The sequence below is a fragment of the Amblyomma maculatum genome, chromosome 3, assembly GCF_055883805.1.
Source record: "Amblyomma maculatum isolate TAMU_Amacu chromosome 3, ASM5588380v1, whole genome shotgun sequence".
Lineage (NCBI taxonomy): Eukaryota > Metazoa > Arthropoda > Arachnida > Ixodida > Ixodidae > Amblyomma > Amblyomma maculatum.
The window spans coordinates 58,888,527-58,906,485 of NC_139346.1; the positions used below are offsets into that span (position 1 = coordinate 58,888,527).

At 44.9% G+C, this 17,959-nt stretch overlaps 1 protein-coding gene across 1 annotated transcript in view; it reads left to right on the top strand.

Moving 5' to 3' along the window:
- Positions 1-3,097: 3,097 nt before the first annotated feature.
- The window catches only part of LOC146194831 (fatty-acid amide hydrolase 2-A-like), a 99,005-nt gene continuing 84,143 nt past the window's right edge, over positions 3,098-17,959 (top strand). The window contains exon 1 of the mRNA XM_084596135.1: positions 3,098-3,390. Within this exon, the coding sequence (XP_084452261.1) occupies positions 3,202-3,390 (189 nt within the window). The 5' untranslated portion in view covers positions 3,098-3,201. The remainder of the gene's footprint in view (positions 3,391-17,959) is intronic.

Genomic DNA, 17,959 nt, shown 5'->3' on the forward strand with positions numbered 1-17,959 from the left:
TCACGTATGCGACGTGCTTGACCAGGGAATCATTGCCCCGTCTTGTAGTCCTTGGTCCTCCCCTGTAGTCCTTGTGCGCAATAAGGATGGAACACTCCGCTTCTGCGTTGATTATCGAAAGTTAAATGCTATTACTCACCTAGACGTGCACCTTGTTCCCCACTTTGACGATGCACGTGATCGTCTGAAGGGGGCCCGTTATTTTCCACCCTAGATCTGCTCTCCGGCTACTGGCAGGTGCCTGTTCACCCCAGTGATACGGAAAAGACGGATTTCGTGACTCCCGACGGCCTTTACCAGTTCAACCGTATGCCCTTCGGTCTCTCGAATGCTCCAACTATCTTTCAGCGCCTCATGGACCGCGTCTTAGGCAATATGAAGTGGACTATGGCGTTGGTCTACCTGGACGACGTAATTGTCTACGCGGCTACGTTTTAAGAACACCAAACGCGACTCAAACTCGTCCTCGAAGCTTTTACCTCTGCTGGGCTTCGATTAAAGCCAAAGAAATGTTTCCTCGGTTTTTCAGAGGTCACGTACTAGGGTCACGTTGTGAGGCGGTATGGCATCCGTCCCAACCCAGAACACCTAAAAGCGCTTATGGCTTACGAAGCTCCCACCACCGTCAAGGAGCTCAAAAGTTTCCATGGATTTCCTTCGTATTTCCGTCGTTTCATTCCGGACTTTGCCAAGCGAAGCGCTCCGTTGACCGCCCTGCTGAAGATTGGTTGGTTTGTGGGGTTTAACGTCCCAAAGCAACTCGGGCTATGAGAGACGCCGTAGTGGAGGACTCCGGAAATTTCGACCAGCTGGGGTTCTTTAACGTGCACTGACATCGCACAGCACACGGGCGCCTTGCTTTTCGCCTCCATCGAAAAGCTGCCGCAAGCTCTGAGCGCAAGAACTGGGATGACGGGCTTCCCTTTACTACATATGCCTATAACACCTTGAAGCATGAAACAATTGCTTATAGTCCATTTTTCCTTATCTATGCCCCTCTACCACGACGTTCTCTCGACAACATTTTGCCCTTCTATCTCATCACCGAACCTTCTGTTTCGAGCACCCTCTGCCGCGCTGAAGAGGCTCGTCGGCTAGCTAGATTGCCTCGCAGGAACGCTCTAAGCAGTGCTACGATTGTCGGCATCAGGATGTATGCTACCTTCCTGGCGACTTAGTATGACTCTGGACACCTATTCACAAGCATGGTTTGTCCCAAAAGCTGTTGTCGCACTACATAGGCCCATTTATTGTGCTCACACACATCAATAACTTGAACGACATGAGGTCTCAGCAATGTTCCCAAGGCCGCCCCTATCGGAAAACATGCGTTGTTCATGTAGCAAGAATAGAGCGCTGCCACTGTCGGCAGTCTGACTGAGAACCCCAGGGGCTTCGTCTGAGAAGAGAAAATATTAGGCTGCGCTGGAGCGAGAAAAGAGGAAGTGTAATAAAAACGATGCTCACCATCTGTTGGTTAGCGCACTAGGCTAAGGATAAGAAGAAGAAGAAGCGCACCGTAAATAAGTCTTAACAATATGATTCCAAAGATGCAATACTATTCTGCTTATTAATATACAAAAGTCATTGAAAAAAGGCCGTTCTACACCGCAACCTGCGCGACACCGTACTGTACTACCACTTTTTGATTAGGCTTTAGACATGCTCTTTAAAATTTGATTGCAAAGCCTCAAAACACGTGCCTGATGAACCAGCATTGTGTATCTGTAGTTTTCGTAAAGGACAATTTCCGTAGGATGATTGAACAATTAGAAAAGTTATATGTACTGGCAGAGTTTGCACCGCAGCGGCTTTCAATCTTATTGTGAGGTCATGCATTGCCTATGATTTAGAGCTTTGTTGACAATGTATACCCTACAGGACATTGCGTTGATCTCACAATGTTTTCCTGATAATTCGCACAGTTCTTGTACACAGAGCGTTCCTAAGATTAATAAATATAGGGCGAGGAGAAGAAAATGGAAATAGAACAGTCCTCGAGTGCCTGCACTAGAGAAGCTGATCTTTTGGTTCCCCCAAACCCAGCCGCAGTATTGTTTTTCCACAATATCATTGTGTCTTAGGTTGAAAAGCACGCGCCGATACTATGCGATGTGTTAGCGGCTTTGCCACGGCTATCACCATTTTGTTAGTAATCCCCGTATTTAGCTTGTTGCGATAGGTAAATGCGTGTTGCCAAGTTGGAAGTAACAACTGGCCCAATAACTGACTGATCTATGGAAAGCATAAAGCGTTGTTTCAAATCACTCTTAGAGAGCGTTTTTTCTCCACTAATATAGGAATATTTTTACATGATGTAATATCCTGTTTACCTTAGGAACACTGGGAAATCAAGACATGTTATACACACAATGCGTACTCATGCCTCATTTGCAAACGCGTGGCAAGTTGTTTGGGAATCATTCCGCGATGGATCGTCTCAGATGTGTACGGGAAGAATATCTTTTTATTGGGATGCAATTGTGCATTTGCGAAAGAAGACCTACATAACTTCACGAGAAAGTTTCTTCTTCACCGGCGCGAACATATGGTAGACAGCGCTCCATTTGGCATTATTTGCATTTGCATTCCTGTCATGTATGCTGTGCACATCCAGTTTTAAAACTAAAATATATATTTATAAAATTCAATAATGTAGAGAGTGGAAATTTTCACTTCTGCCCTGGAAGCCATAGTCCTGTGGCAAAATAACATGCACCTCAAACTCGGCTCAGCTAGCCTGACGTGGCCGAAGGGCTTATCAGCAAATTCCATTTACCCAGTAACCTACCTGAGATAGCAAAGGCAACTGGAAATTGCATAGAACAGGTGTGGCTGCGGACAATAGATGCGCTGAAAACGAAGTCGCTGATCCCAGCACAAGCTATGCTAGCCACGACAATAACGTCGGTGCGCTGCACGTGGCTGGACCAATTGCTCAGTCACGCGGTACTACAACAGACACTCCCCATCGAGATCGCGCGCAGTGTAGACGCTCTCTGTGCAGGCACTTTTTGGAGCTTGTTTAGGTAACGTCCACTGTTCTTTAAACTTTGAAAATTGCAATTCCACGTTTTCTCCACAGTATCCTCCCGATTATATTGCGAGGTAAGAATTCGTACCATTCTGCAACCTGAAAAACCTGCATTTCTCCAGAGGGACACAAACAGCCTCATTTACGCTCGTGCACAACAAGCCTACATGGCCGGAATTCTGACAAAAGTGAGATTACTAGCCGGAGAATGTGTGGTGCGCATCTTGGACCACTTATTTGAGCTTCTCCTCTTCTTGGCGAACATCGGACGCCGCGTCCAGCGCATCCCACCGACAAGAGACCCCCTGCTCCTTACATCGGCCGTGGACTTAGCCGCTGCTATACGACATGGACGGGTAAGCGCTGTTGCCATTTGTTCCTAAGATACAGGGTTTAGAGGAAGGGCATGGAATTTTGTAGGCCTGCATGAGCCCCGGCGGTGGTAGGACGGGAGCGAAAGTGATGGCAGTGAGCAATGAGATCAGCAGACGGGTGACGTGACACGCATGATGTCGGTGGACTTGCGCGCCGAAATACTGTGTGAAGTCTATGTGAAGTGTATCGTGAATTGTCTCCGAAGTATAAAGGATAGCAGTCGTAAGAAAAGGCATATTAACGACCACCCCAACCCCACGTCCACTGCCGAGAAAAAAAATTAACTTTATTGCAGTTTGTATGAGTGTGACTGGTTGTTGTTGTTCAGGCAGTACCATCATCGCTGCAGCTCTCTTGTTTACTAGGACTTCATTTTTTCCGTTTCAACCTTTTGAGCTTCTCCTTCCACGTTTTCGCGCTCCTTATGTGCTTTTTTGTGCACTAAGGTTATAAAGTGGTAGCTGTAAATACACTGATAAAAGCAATATTTCACTTTTAAATTAAAATTTTAGAAGGGTTCCACGCTGCTGAACCGAATATAGAGCGAAAACATTAGCTGCGGGTGGCCGAGAGTTCTTCTTCTTATTTTTCTTCTTTTCCTTCAGCCAACATATAAAGAGAGAGAGAGAAAAATAGAGAGTAAACTTTAATTGTTTAACGGAATAGCGTGGGTAGTTTCCTCAGTCCAGGATACCAATGGCCTAGGTTGTCTCCCGGGCCCTGGTGAGCAGGCTGCTCTGCTCAGAGAGACCCGTGTGGGCCAGCTCTGCCTTCCACTCCACCGGGCTGAGCGCTCGAGCTTTATATACCTCTAATTGCTCTTTGCAGTTCCATATCATGTGAAGGATGTCCGAGACTTCACCGCATGCAGTAAAGCCCCGCTTTAACCAAGCCGTTAGAACGTGCCTTAGGGGCCTACAGGGGTAACGTGAATGCCAGGGTCTTGGCATGTTAATTCTGACATATTCATCCTATGTGAAACGAGACACTCAAGTTGGCAGCTTCTGCCGGAGAACCTTGGACACAGACACAGACACGGCAAACAGTGCCGAGTGGTTAGACCTGGCCCAGTATTGCTCCCGCCTTAAAATCGTGAATAGCAGAGAATTTTATGAATTTTTTGTCGCTTGTAAAGCCGAAGAAGATGTATTGATCGCTGTGATATTTCGATTCAGAGTTGAGAATTTCTTTCTATGCTGCTAAAAAGCGGAGCTTTTCAGTGATGCCATAGAAAAACTGACCCTAACCATGAAATAAACGCAAATTCCGTGATATATTGCACGAGCGATCGGTGCGCTGTAGTATCAGTTCGGACTAAAATTACCCCTGGCCGCCTCCATCATTGGCAGCGGCCATATATCCCGTTGCTGAGCTTGATAACGAAGATCTCGCTGCAGACTGCTCCACTGTTTAGGGAACGCCACCCACAGAAATATATATATCCGAGGAAGCTCTACATGCATGATATCAAGAATATCTGAGTACCAACAACTTCTAGGCCGCAGGAGAGGGATGGGTGTGGCCGCTTGGTTTGTAAATAAAAATTGTGGCATGCGGGAATAATTAAATGGACCGCCAATTTTAACTAGGAAGAAAAAAAGACTATCAGGAAGGGGAAGTTACTTTCCATCATCAACAGCTGACCTTCGTTCAAAGCTTCCTTTGAGTTTAGAAATTAAGTAGCTGACGCGTAATTTGTCGGTATTGCTGCTTCGAATGGAGCGCATGAAGCAAAGGTAAGCGTTTTACGAGAGAGAGGGAGAGAGAGAAACTTTATATAATGCAAAAAAGAAAAATGATCTAGAGCTCCCGTGGTTGGGTCCTCAGTCCAGGACTCCCGCGGCCTTTGCTGCACGCAATGCCGATGACATAACGATTTCGGCGACGGAGGGCTCGCTAGGTCTCAAGGAGGCGAGGCTACAAGCAGCCGCGGACTGTGTCGACTGCATCGCAAGGGCTAGGGGACTTTTGTTTTCTCCCGAAAAATCTGAAATTCTCTGAGTATATAGGCCCCGATACGAGAGTAAATTTGACCTCACCGTTATGCTAGCCGAGGCTCGCATACCAGAAGTTCACGTGCTGATAGTGTTGGGAATGTGGATTCAATCCAATCAGAGGTCGGACCACACGATCAGATTGCTATCTGGATCTTCAGCCCAGACAACGAGAATGATTAGGGCCGTGACCTATAGAAGAAAGGAGATGAAGGAGGACGACACGCTCAAGTTAGTGCGGGCGCTTGTGGTAAGCAGAGCCACGTACAGTCTTCCCTATCAACACCTGAGCCAGACGGAGAAAGTGCAAGTGGAATCGATCCCCAGGAAGGCGTACAAGACAGCGCTGGGGCTGCCAATAAGAACGGCAAACGCGAATTTAATGGCCCTTGGCTTAACAAACAAGTACGAAGAGCACAGGGAAGCGCAGCTTGTCTCTCAGAAGATAAGGCTACAACGCACTACGGCGGGATGAGCTCTCCTCCGAACACTATAACTATCATCATCACATGCTGGAGATTGAACGGACGATAGACATATCAGACGTGATCCGGTGTACGTTTGTAGTAGCGCCAATTCCCACGAACATGCATCCTCTCGTTCATAAGGGTAGGCGTAGGGCCAGGACGGAAACCTTAGCCAAGACCTATCAGAACAAGAACACCGTCTATGTAGACGCGGCAATGTATTCTAACGAAAGAAATTCGGCGGTGATGGTTGTAGATTTCCAACTAAAGAAGAAAATAAGCGACTCGCTACGGAACTGCACCGTGTCTGACGCCGACGAGGCCGTTATTGCTCTAGCGGTCGCTGAGGGCAATAGGTCCGGGCGTTCGCTGGTAGTGATGACCGATTCGCAAGCCGCTTGCCGAGGATTCACCAACGGCAGGATTGGCAAAAGGGCGGCAGCCATCTTGAAGGCCAGCGGGATAAGCGACACAAAACAAGTCGTACTTTTGGGCTCCGGGGCACGGCGACATTCCCGGGAACATCCAGGCTGATCTCATAGCTCGAGGTAATGCAAACCGAGGGAGGTCAGAGGGAACAAAATGTAGCGAACCAAGACAAGGACAGAGAAAGAAGACACACACAGCGCTAACTTCCAACTAGCTGTGTGTGTCTTCTTTCTCTGTCCTTGTCTTGGTTCGCTACATTTTGTTCCCTCTGACCTCCCTCGGTTTGCATTACCTCGAGCTATGAGATCAGCCTGGATGTTCCCGGGAATGTCGCCGTGCCCCGGAGCCCAAAAGTACGACTTGTTTTGTGTCGCTTATCCCGCTGGCCTTCAAGATGGCTGCCGCCCTTTTGCCAATCCTGCTGTTGGTGAATCCTCGGCAAGCGGCTTGCGAATCGGTCATCACTACCAGCGAACGCCCGGACCTTTTGGGCTCCGGGGCACGGCGACATTCCCGGGAACATCCAGGCTGATCTCATAGCTCGAGGTAATGCAAACCGAGGGAGGTCAGAGGGAACAAAATGTAGCGAACCAAGACAAGGACAGAGAAAGAAGACACACACAGCGCTAACTTCCAACTAGCTGTGTGTGTCTTCTTTCTCTGTCCTTGTCTTGGTGCGCTACATTTTGTTCCCTTCGATCAAGTACCAACAAGCCCAAGTATCTACCCTTCGGAGGTCAGAGGCCGAAGAGACCGGGGCAGCGACTCGTACCTACGCAGACGTTTTAGTGCACTACCGGGGGACCAGAAGAAGGTATACTCCACCCCACAAGTTGTTAAACAGGGAGCTTTCTACGCGAAACTACCGCACAATAGCTCTGCCCGCAGAAGGAATTAATTGCGGGCTCAGAAAAGACACCACCGAACTTCGAAAAATCAGATCTTCCCAACACTTCTGCAAACTCCGATATTACCGAAGATGCGGAAAATTGGCGACTCTACAAAACAGCCAGCCATACCATTCGGCACGCATAATGTGCAAACATTTAAGGCAATTACAATTTCAATGCATGAGAAAAATGCCAAAAATGCAGTAAAGCAGCACATGTAATATTATTGGAAAGTGTTTTAGTGCACGCAGCTTCTCCGCAGTTAATGTAGTCGAGCATGGTTTCGAGATGCTGAGTTTCTAATATTGTTGTTTGCTGCTTTTTACTGGTTTTTGGTTATTTATAAGTACTAATGGTGTTTGGAAGGTCATAACAATTTCTTCCGTCTGCCATTTCTTGCCGTCAAGTAGTTCTTGCATGTAATACAGGGCCAGCCTGAGCGACAGCTCCACCTGGTTTAGTGCGGACATATTCTGCATCTCGCGCTGATACACCCAGTACTGTAATCATTATCACAACATAAAATATGCGCGCTGCGTGGTAAATTCATCTTCAATTTCTACCTAATAACTTGGTTTTGTGGTAGCTCTATCCGATTCCCCCCTATAAACTTCTTATCCAATTCAGCGACCTGAAATTCCACCGCCCCTGCGGTGCCTTCCTTCCTTTGGAACCCAATTTGTCGTCCTTTCCCGCCATCGGTTATCCTCTCTTTACACAACATTTCTTGCACCGGCTCATTTGTTCTTGATTTCTACTAGAACGTGCTCAACTCTAATTATTTCTCTGACCGACTCTTGACACTTCCTATCTCTTAAAATTACAACTACATTTTTTTGTTTCATGGCTCTGTTATTCGTTCTCAGCCTAAGTAGAGCCCTTTTCATAAGCCTCCACGTTTCAGCCCCGTCGGTGAGTACAGGTAAGAATAAATTGTTGTATACGTTCCTCTTGAGCGATACCGGTAGACTGCTATTTATTGTCTACGAGTACTTTCCAAATGCGCTCCATCCCAATGCTATTCCCGTAGTATTATCTCTTTCATGGGCCGGATCTGTTATTACTTGTCCTAAGCAGACATATTCGCCAAATACTTCCGGTGCTTCGCTACCTATATCATCATCATCAGCCTGATTATACCCACCGCAGGCCGAAGGCCTCTCCCATATTTCTCCACTTAACCCGGTTCTGTGCTAGCTGCATCCACTTGACCCCTGCGAACTTCTTAATAGTTGACTGCTATTCCTCTCCGAGGGGGGTCAAACATTACCTTAGTGTTCTGCATAATAATATTTAGGCCTATCTTTCTGCTTTTCCTGTCTAAGTCTTCAACCATTGTTTGCAGTTCCTCTGAGTTATTTAGCAAGCGAATGTCATCAGCTATTCGCAGATCAGTTAGCTGTTCTCCATCTCTCCATATCCCTAACTGCTCCCATGCCAAAACTCTGAATACTTCCTCTGAGCAAGATGTGAATACTACTATGGAGAATTGCTTAACACGTTTCTTTATAGGAATTGTATCAGCCTCTGTAAGAAGAAATATAGTTGCTTTGCAGCCACTTAAGATTCTGCAGCGTGTGAAACGGTAGCTGCTGGCGCGGCTGCTCTTATTGAGTCTTGTGCTCCGACGGAAGAGACTGAAGTTTAGTGCCAACCATCTCATGGTTCTCTTGGCGTGCTAATCGGCGCCATCCTAGTCAGCTTCCACTAAACCCTTGCTACGATCCAAAACGGCTGCATGACACTAGTAGAGTTTCGCGTGCCAACCTGAAGAACCTAAATTTTCGTAATCTAGCGTTTCTGAAGCAAATATTTGTCTACTAAGGTCATTTACACCGGCATCCTATCTAACTATTCTTCCTTCTGCTTCCACTGCGAACTCGATAATATATCTGAAATTATGCTACGTTTTTGCTACACTAATTCTGTACTACTCTCCTAAATCTGAATATCCGCTCTGCATCAACACCCTGATTAATACTTTCGCACGGGTAATTTGTTGCCAGACTTCTTCCTTCCTTGTCATTATTCACCGATCATATATACATACAATCAACCAATCATCGTTCCCTCTTCGAATCTAGGCTACATATTGAGACTTAAGTACCAGAACCAAGTAATTGTATTAGAAATACAATTACTTTATAATTTGTCAAAGAGATAAAACGCCATATAAAATAGCCCATCTTTCTCAAAATTGTCTTATAGAAAGCAGCACTCGCCCCATCTCGTTCAGGCGACTTCGTTAGCCTACTTTACCACAGGAAGCTACTACATTCCGCACCCTTATAGGTACTTCTATGCTTGCTGCGTTCTCTACTAATACCAGCATAAAATGAGGAGTACCTTTAAAAACTATATCTGCCTTTCAACTACAATAGAATGCCTGATAACATTGCCATAATAATAATGGAGTTATAACTGACCACTTCCTCTCCGGATGACATTAGGTTGACCACGTGGCATCTGCGCTGTATTATATGTTTGACACACACACACAAAATATAAATAACCGATTTCAACGAAAACTACAACTTTTAAAATGCAACTTATTACCGTCGTCAACTACTGCTCCGGAAAATCTACTGAATATTAGAGCTGTAATCAATCACTAGGGCGTTACCCCAGGCAGCACACCAACATCGCACCAACCCCGGCCCAACGCCGACAAGTTGGTACCAACATTGGCGTAACACTGTTTTTCTTTTTTTGAGAAATTACTACATTTTTATATATTGGTCCGGCTTATATGCCAACATTGCACCTGTCTTGGCACTGCCAACATAGGCTATCAGCTGGCCATGCCCCTAGTGTCACGTATTGGCATGCCACTAGTATTCATTGGCACATGTGACATTGGCAATAAAGCGGCCATGCCGCTAGTATCACATATTGTTATTTATTGGCATGCAACAAGTATTCATCTACACAGGTGCATTGGTACTGCCACTGTTATGTCACCTTTAGCCATGCAGTTATTTCACCCTTGCCCTTACTGCTGCCATTTGCTTAACTGTCACTCTGGCAATTGTGGTTTTCTTATGCAGTCATTTCCCAATACCACCTTGCATGTCATCTCCCGAAGGAGCCATAAAAACCATCCAATTAAATGAGGCAAGCAAAATATTTTCCGAAAACATTTTATTGAGAGCTCATATACATGTACATGCCACAAGGACATCAGAGGGCCAAAATGCATGGCAGGAGGCGTTCGGTACAGGAATAATATGGGAGAGGCTTGTAGGTGTAATTGGAAACAGGGCACTAAGCAGCACATGACCAGGTAATGCAGGTAGAGGTGATGGGGTGCAGTGTGCATTGGTCATGATGGAAGGGGCTGGACATGTTGAGCAGGGTTGATGCACTATAGCCTTGTAGTGCGAGAGGTGTTGCAGGAATAGGAGGCTGAGCATGGGTGCATTCCAGGGCAGTGTCCACCATGGATGGAAAATGGCAGCGGACTGTGCTGAGCATGATAGTTGGCAGTGAAGGGTCAGTGGATCAAGTGATGAGGTTGAGGGGGCGGGGGAAGCGCATTCCCCAGGTAGTAATCTGGGGACCCCGCAGGAAACCACCATTCAGGAACAGTTTGTTGAGATTGGCCCGTGGGCCTTACAAATGACATCTGCACAGAAGACAAGCATATATCACCATAAGATCTAAACTCACCTTCTCAACACTTATTCAAATACATATTTCAAGTCTGGGTGCTCTATACGATTGCGTACAAAATACAGAACCCCGCTATAGTAAAACCTCTGATATAGAAAAGTGAAACTGAAAAGTTCATCTTCCATAGGCAACTGTACATTTTCCCCCTTTATAGTAGAAATGTTTCTGGTAACAATCGCTTAAAGTGCTTCTGGCAATGGTGACAACTCCCTCGGATTATCTAGAGTCGCGAAGCCGACATTTTGTATTTGAAAAAGAACAATAACCCCGAGTGTTCGTTTAGGTGGCTTTACTACTAGCCGTAACAGCAGTCAGAAGAAGCCTACTTTACAGAAGCCTTGGAGCCGTCAGGGAAAGCGCGCAGCGCGAAGAGAAAAGTGAAGCTGTCTACAAACATAACAAGGAGGCGGCGTGTTCCATTCAGAAAGTAAAGGAGTAAAAGTGCAGCAAGAAATAGGGAAGGGAAAGAAATGGGTCAACATTCACTGCAATGTGCATTACAAATCATGAGGCAGTGGTGGCAGAAAGTGGAGGTGCAGCGAGTAAGGTCTTACAGCACTTGAGTGCCATGCGAATTTATCATTTATTGCCTTTTAAAAGACTGAAATAGCAAAAAGGGACACCATATTCATGCAATGCTTTAGGTTTTACATGAAATCGAACTTGGGTGCATTCATAATCACGTCTTCATGATTCAGAGGTACTTCCACAGGATGTAGATAAATTTTATAATGAAAAATCACACAAAGAGATGATAAAAGTGGGATGGAAGGTATTTAGGTTTTTTTTTTTCATTAAGTAACAAGACGTGTTCAGTAAGTGCCTCTTTAACTACTAGACAGCACTTTCAAGACCATGTCATCACAGACCACTGATACAATAAAGACCATGATATAGTAAATATTTTCGCTGGCCTCGGTGGCTTTACTAAAGAGGGGTTCTACTGTATATATCGAAGGCCTATTGCCATACACTCTTCTTTTAGAGCACTTTGCAACAGGTTTCTGGGCCTGCAAGGACATGCAGCATCCTATGACATAGAGATAATAAACACATATGCAAAATAATATCCATTCCAGATACAAAAGAAACATATTTGGAAGGCAAAACCTGCTTCCTGCAAGCCGATAACTTCAGGTGGATGCTTAGTGTTCATATAGAAAAACAGTTCCTGAAAATATGAAATTTCAGGCTCCAGAACTTTCAATTTTGAAAAAAATTCTTGAACATTCCTTGAATAGACAATATAGATTACTAAGCATGAAAAACTGGATGATGTTAAAGAACACATTAAAGAATATTTTACTGCAGTACACCAGTTACAGGCACGCATACATTACTGCGGCCAGAATAAAGAAATAATTGCCCTGACAGGATCAATCAAGCTATCTTCAATCAGCTAACTGAGGGAGATGTGTACATCGCAGATATTCTCAAGGCTGTGTACGCATATAATATTCGCAAGATAACTGTACCATTTCAAGTTCCAGCTTTTCAGTTTTCACAGCTTTATTGCTTGCTGCATTCTACTATAAACAATTGCCTCACTTGTAATGTACCAAGGAATAGCTTTCATACAGAGCTCATTATAAATTAAAGACACCAGGACAACATGCGCACAAACAAGAAAAGAAGAACGGGGCAGAGCGCCATTCACAACTGATTTATTGTGCAGAATAAAGTACATATATATCTCACTGCCGGCATATGCGCAAGGAACCCATTCTGCATCATGTAGTTTAAGATAAGATATGTTCAAGAAGCCAATGCCTCATACCACAGCCTCTTTCTCTGAGAAAGCATTTCTTGAACATAGCTTATCTTAAACTACATGATGCTGAATGTGATGTAGCTGAATGTGTTCCTTGCGCATGTGCCGGCAGTGAGATATACATGTACTTTGTTCTGCGCAATAAATCAGCTCTGAGTGGAACTCTGTCCCGTTCTTTTCTTGTGTGCGTGCATTGTTTTGGCGCCTTCAGTTTATAATAAATAAACACGAACAAGCCCAACAAGAAGTTCTAATAATCATACAGTGCATGCTTGTTCAGCTAAAGTTATTACAGACAGCCTGCAATGAGCAATTGAGCAAGTACTATAAATTTACTTTGCATAGGCAGGAAAATGTTATGCTAGATCTGAGTACAATGATATCGTACTTCCTTATCAGCTAGCAGCCGACCAGGTATGCATTTTCCCTCATCACAGCTAATCATATGGCCATACCATCGGCAACCTTCCACGTGCAAGATCATATTCAGTTAGGCATACATGGGTGATTTTATGTCCAGGTACCAGGTGTGGTGCTCGGGCATCTGATTTCTTCAAACCAATTCATAGTAGTTGTTGGTATAGAGAATAGTAATTTGCCTCAATATCTGAGGCCAAATATTATTTTCATTGCTTAAGCACACCTTAAAATACAATGCTTCATGTGACTATGGGATCATAAAATACGATACATCCAGCATTACAGTGATTTTTCATTTTCACCCTATCACAAGTTCCTTGAAGAACCAGTTTAATCCTGAGCTGAAAAGTTGTTTTGCACACATTTTATATTTCAGTATCTATAAAATGTTGCTATTTTGTGAATATATTTCAAAATCAAAATTTCTTAACAGCCTCACAAATTATTTTTTTTTTCAAAAATGGACAATATTTTGTACTAAAATTAAAAATAAGATTGTGTCTGGAGAAATAGTACCGTTTGAAGAACAAAACAGCGCATACGCAAAAAAGCACCAATATCGCTCAAATTTATTGTGCAACACATGAACTGAGAGTTCACCCAAAATTACAAGTACAATAGCCCTGTGTGCATGGACTCGACAGCACCGGGTTGAATCAGCGTTGATTCTCGACCCGGCTGATGTCTACATGAACTCGCTTTCTAGTGAGTAAGTATCGTAGCAGAGCGTAGCATCGCGATTCGAAGTTATTGCGCAAGTTTTTACTCGTATTTGATCCCATGGCCTTTTACTAACGAGAGCTTCGATTATTTTTTATCGTTGATGAGCGCTAAAAGGCATTCATTTCGAGTGACGCTCGTCGCCGCTCCAGAGGCTTTTTCATAACCCAGAGTTCCCCATAACTAGCCCCCCTGCCTGGAGAGCGTCTACATGCCTTTAGATAAGCGGGTCAAGTGAATTAACCTACCCCCTGCAAGCGAGTTAACGCGAACCGCTCCGCCGCCTATTTTACTCGACACGACTGTGTTACATGAACCCCACAACTGATGTTTCACTCGACAGACGTATTCGACCCAATTCTGCCGAGCTCATGTATACAGTGGTGGAACGCACGTGTAACAAGTAACTATGCTGCTAAGAATCCAACCTGCTCTCTTCTGGCTCCCCATCCAGTTTTCTTAAAAAATATCTTGTCTGGCAAAGGAGGATATTTGTAGTTAAGCAGCTAAGCAACACAAGATCCATATGCTTGCTCTAACGCATGACTCCTCAGTGCACTTACAGTTGCAACTTGCTTGGTCATGTGGCAGCTCACTAAACCGTCTGACTAGACATGACAATCAGAAAACAATTGGGGGATCATTTCTACTTTTATTAAGACATGCAAAAGCTTTTTTGTTGACATAGCACTCAGAGACTGCGGGAGTTTGGCAGTTTTATACGTCTTATTTCGTTTGGCAGTTGCAAGGGGATGTAGAAAAAGAAATATGAGTAGGGAATATAAGGGGTGACAACATCCCGAAATGAAACTAATGGAAAAATGATGCGCACTGCGTATCTTAAGTGACGTCACTGGTAACATCAAACACAGAAAATCGTCCTTGAGTATGACAAATTGAAGCCCAGGAAGTGAGTTGGTTGTGGACAGGTGGTTGGAAAAGGGCAGTCCCCCTGAGAGGTAGGCGGCACGATCACTGCCACCCATTATGGGGAAAAGCCCTGGAAAGCATGCAGGCAAAGGTGCACATATATAAGAGCAATAAATGCACAAGAAATGCACGATTGAATAAGCCCCTGCACTAATAATTTCCTTTTGTCTTGCCGCCCACCTCTCCTGCACTGTAAGCAAGTCTGCTCTGTTTTCCGAACACAGAAGCATATGCAAAAATAAACAGAATGTTCTCTAAAATTTACAAAATTTGAACGAGTATTGCATAATGATCTCCTTTCTGCAAATGTCTTGCTTTAGGGTTACAGAATAAATTCATTGCAGCTGCGAATAAAGCGAGTTGGGAGCTAATGGTGAATCTCAATGGCTTGGGGAGAGAATTAGTTATAATTGTCACTTTGAGAAAAGTAAATAGCCTGGTTTAAATCAAAGTAATATTATACATCTACATGGCTGAAGCCAGTGTAGGCAACCAGAAATGTACAAGCAGTCAGTAACTGCATGTCTGTATGAACAAATACATACAGTGCAGGCAGCAGTAATGAAGGGAGAGTGGAAGGCAAATAGCCTGAGCAATACTGAATGGCTTTCTTTTCTGCAACCTCAATACAGGCTTCCTGCGAGTTCTTGTAATGCAAGCATAATCAAGTATGCTAAATATTCCATCACTTAAAGCACCTGCACTCCCGTGTTCCGCAAATGACAACTACTTCGTCAGTTCATCAAGCTATGTTTGTTATTGTGCTATTACACCAGAGGTTCACTCAATCATGCCTCAACTTGAAATAGTCACATACTGTTGAAATAAAGTAACGAAATATAGCAGCAGCTATTAAAGCATTGCCAGGGACATGAAGGATTTTATTTTCTGCATACTGTGGGCAAGACTTCTGAACGAGTAAGTCTTGAGCTAAATAGCCAGAAAAGGTCATATAGCATGCAATCATATAGGAAAAAGCCAGCAGAACATTTAAAGCCTTATATAATGCAAAACAAAGGCAATGTGTCATACCTATAGAGGCAATGTTTCCTTACACACCGCATATTTCATGGCAAGGCTCCCACAGTTGTTGACAAGTTATGCATCAACAAAATGTTGATGATGTTGTCTGCCTCACATTCAGGCAGCACCCCTTTGATGACAGATGATTGCTAGTGCAAACGCAGTGAGATGATACAAGTGGAGCAGCTGGACTTCGGGCGTTATAGAGCAAAGAGCCCTAAATGCAAGGAAAGAAAGTCTCCATTAAATCGATGCCTCTAAATCATGATAACAGCATACCACGGCTCTTCTCTGTTTAGTTAATCTATAATTTCAATTGAAAGCTGTCTCACAAAATGGACTAATTGCAACTCTATGTTACACATGGTATAACATAGCTGTGCCAGGGCGGTGGGGCGATCAGTTAGCATAACGACCGGAAAATGCGTACTAATGTTTCATGCAGTCTTGATGCTGAAGCAAAGTGTCGTGGTGCGAAGAACAAAATTAAAAGCATGCACGGGCGCCAAACGTGTGCTACACAACCGACGCGACAAGAGGTGTGCACGGACATAAATTTTGAGCCCGACCCGGGCCTCATGCTACAACCCCAAACCCGGCCTGGAACTGAAATTGCCTGAGCCCACCCAGTGCTCACACTGAAGGCTCCGGCCCTGCTGGACATGCTATAACAGACCAGTTGCAAATCCTACAAGTCGGCTTCCCTGTGAGGCAGGAATTCGTGCACAGTGGCGACAGAACCTGATTCAGGAATAATAGGTGCCCTACATGCATTTACCACAGTCCACGCTGCTTGGGATGCAGTTCCCCACGCACAGGCCATTGTCAGAGAAAGATTTTCGGGCATTCTTAACACTGGAATAAAGGGGGGAGCACTGTCACCCTAGGTGTGAGGAAAAAAAATCAGAAAAGGGACACTAACCGGAGAGGGTAATAGTGGGGCGACAATGCGCACGCGAATAATACTGTGACGAATGGGCAAGAGGTGCGGGAATTACCCTATCCGTCAGGCGATGTGCTAGCACTGTGCCCATCTATTACCCCAAAGTCTTTGCCGCCATTGTGCAGGAATGTCTGCCGCACAGGGAAGCTGACGTGTAGGTTTTTCAACTGATCTATTGCAGGTGAAGCAATGATACAGAAAAGAAAAAAATAGGCGACAATCCCTGGCGATACATCGCGCGATGACGACGCTAACGCCTGTCGCTGCCGCACATCGCACAAAGCGAAGGACCTCAGCGACAAAGACGCTTTCTCAACCTTGCTTTGTTAGCGCCGCCTCTTCGTGTGGTAAATAAGAACAGTTACGCTATATTCAGTTTCTTGCACTAAACAGCAACACTGATGAAATTTCTTGTACAGCGTCGAGACCCCCCCCCCCCCAAAAAAAAAAAAAAAAAAAAAATGGTCCCAGCGCAGCGGCGTGCTACTATACTGCGATGCAGACATGATTGAAAGCAGTGCCGCTTTTCTGCAGCTTTCGAAAATTAGCAATATCTAGCCACACTATCCTTTTTTTGCTTTGCAGTACTGTACCCTACCAAGATTTTACTAAACCGTCTCGATGCGCTCATATATGCACGGATCAGACGAACTGAGCGTCTGCAGGATTTTCGCTGATATACCGGACTAGGGAAACAAACTTTGCATGCAAAAAAAAAAAACAAAAAAAAAACAAAAAACAACGAAGGTGAGTACCCCAAAGCCTTTTGCGATTGGCTGCGTCGCGAACTGGTTCCAGCATCATGAGCGATTTTCTAAAAACCTAGAACCTGGGCGACAGCGCCGCGCGGCAATGCTGTTGCGCTCCTCAGCGCACTGCGCATCGTGCTGCCGCGCGACTCATGCGGTTAGCGTTTTATCGCACCAGACACGAGAAAATATGCTTTTGCCCGGACTCCGCTGACTCCGCCCGAGGTCACCTGAGGGAACCCGAGCGGCCGAGCCACGCGACGGCTATACGCCGTTCCAGCCACTGTAACACCGTGAATATCCGAAGTTGGCTTTTAGGGCTACGATGCCACGCAGTTGTTTATTTAGAAAATCAGTACTCTGCAAAACAGTAACGGCTTAACTTGAAAAAAGCTGCAAAATGATTGGCATCAAATCGCGCACACTTGAGTACCACTTTTGAAAAGTTAACAACGTAAGAAATATGCTAAAAGAAGACAAATCTCCCTAGCACATGGTTTACGCAGCCTGCAGCAACAATAAAATGTAAGACAACGCTTGTA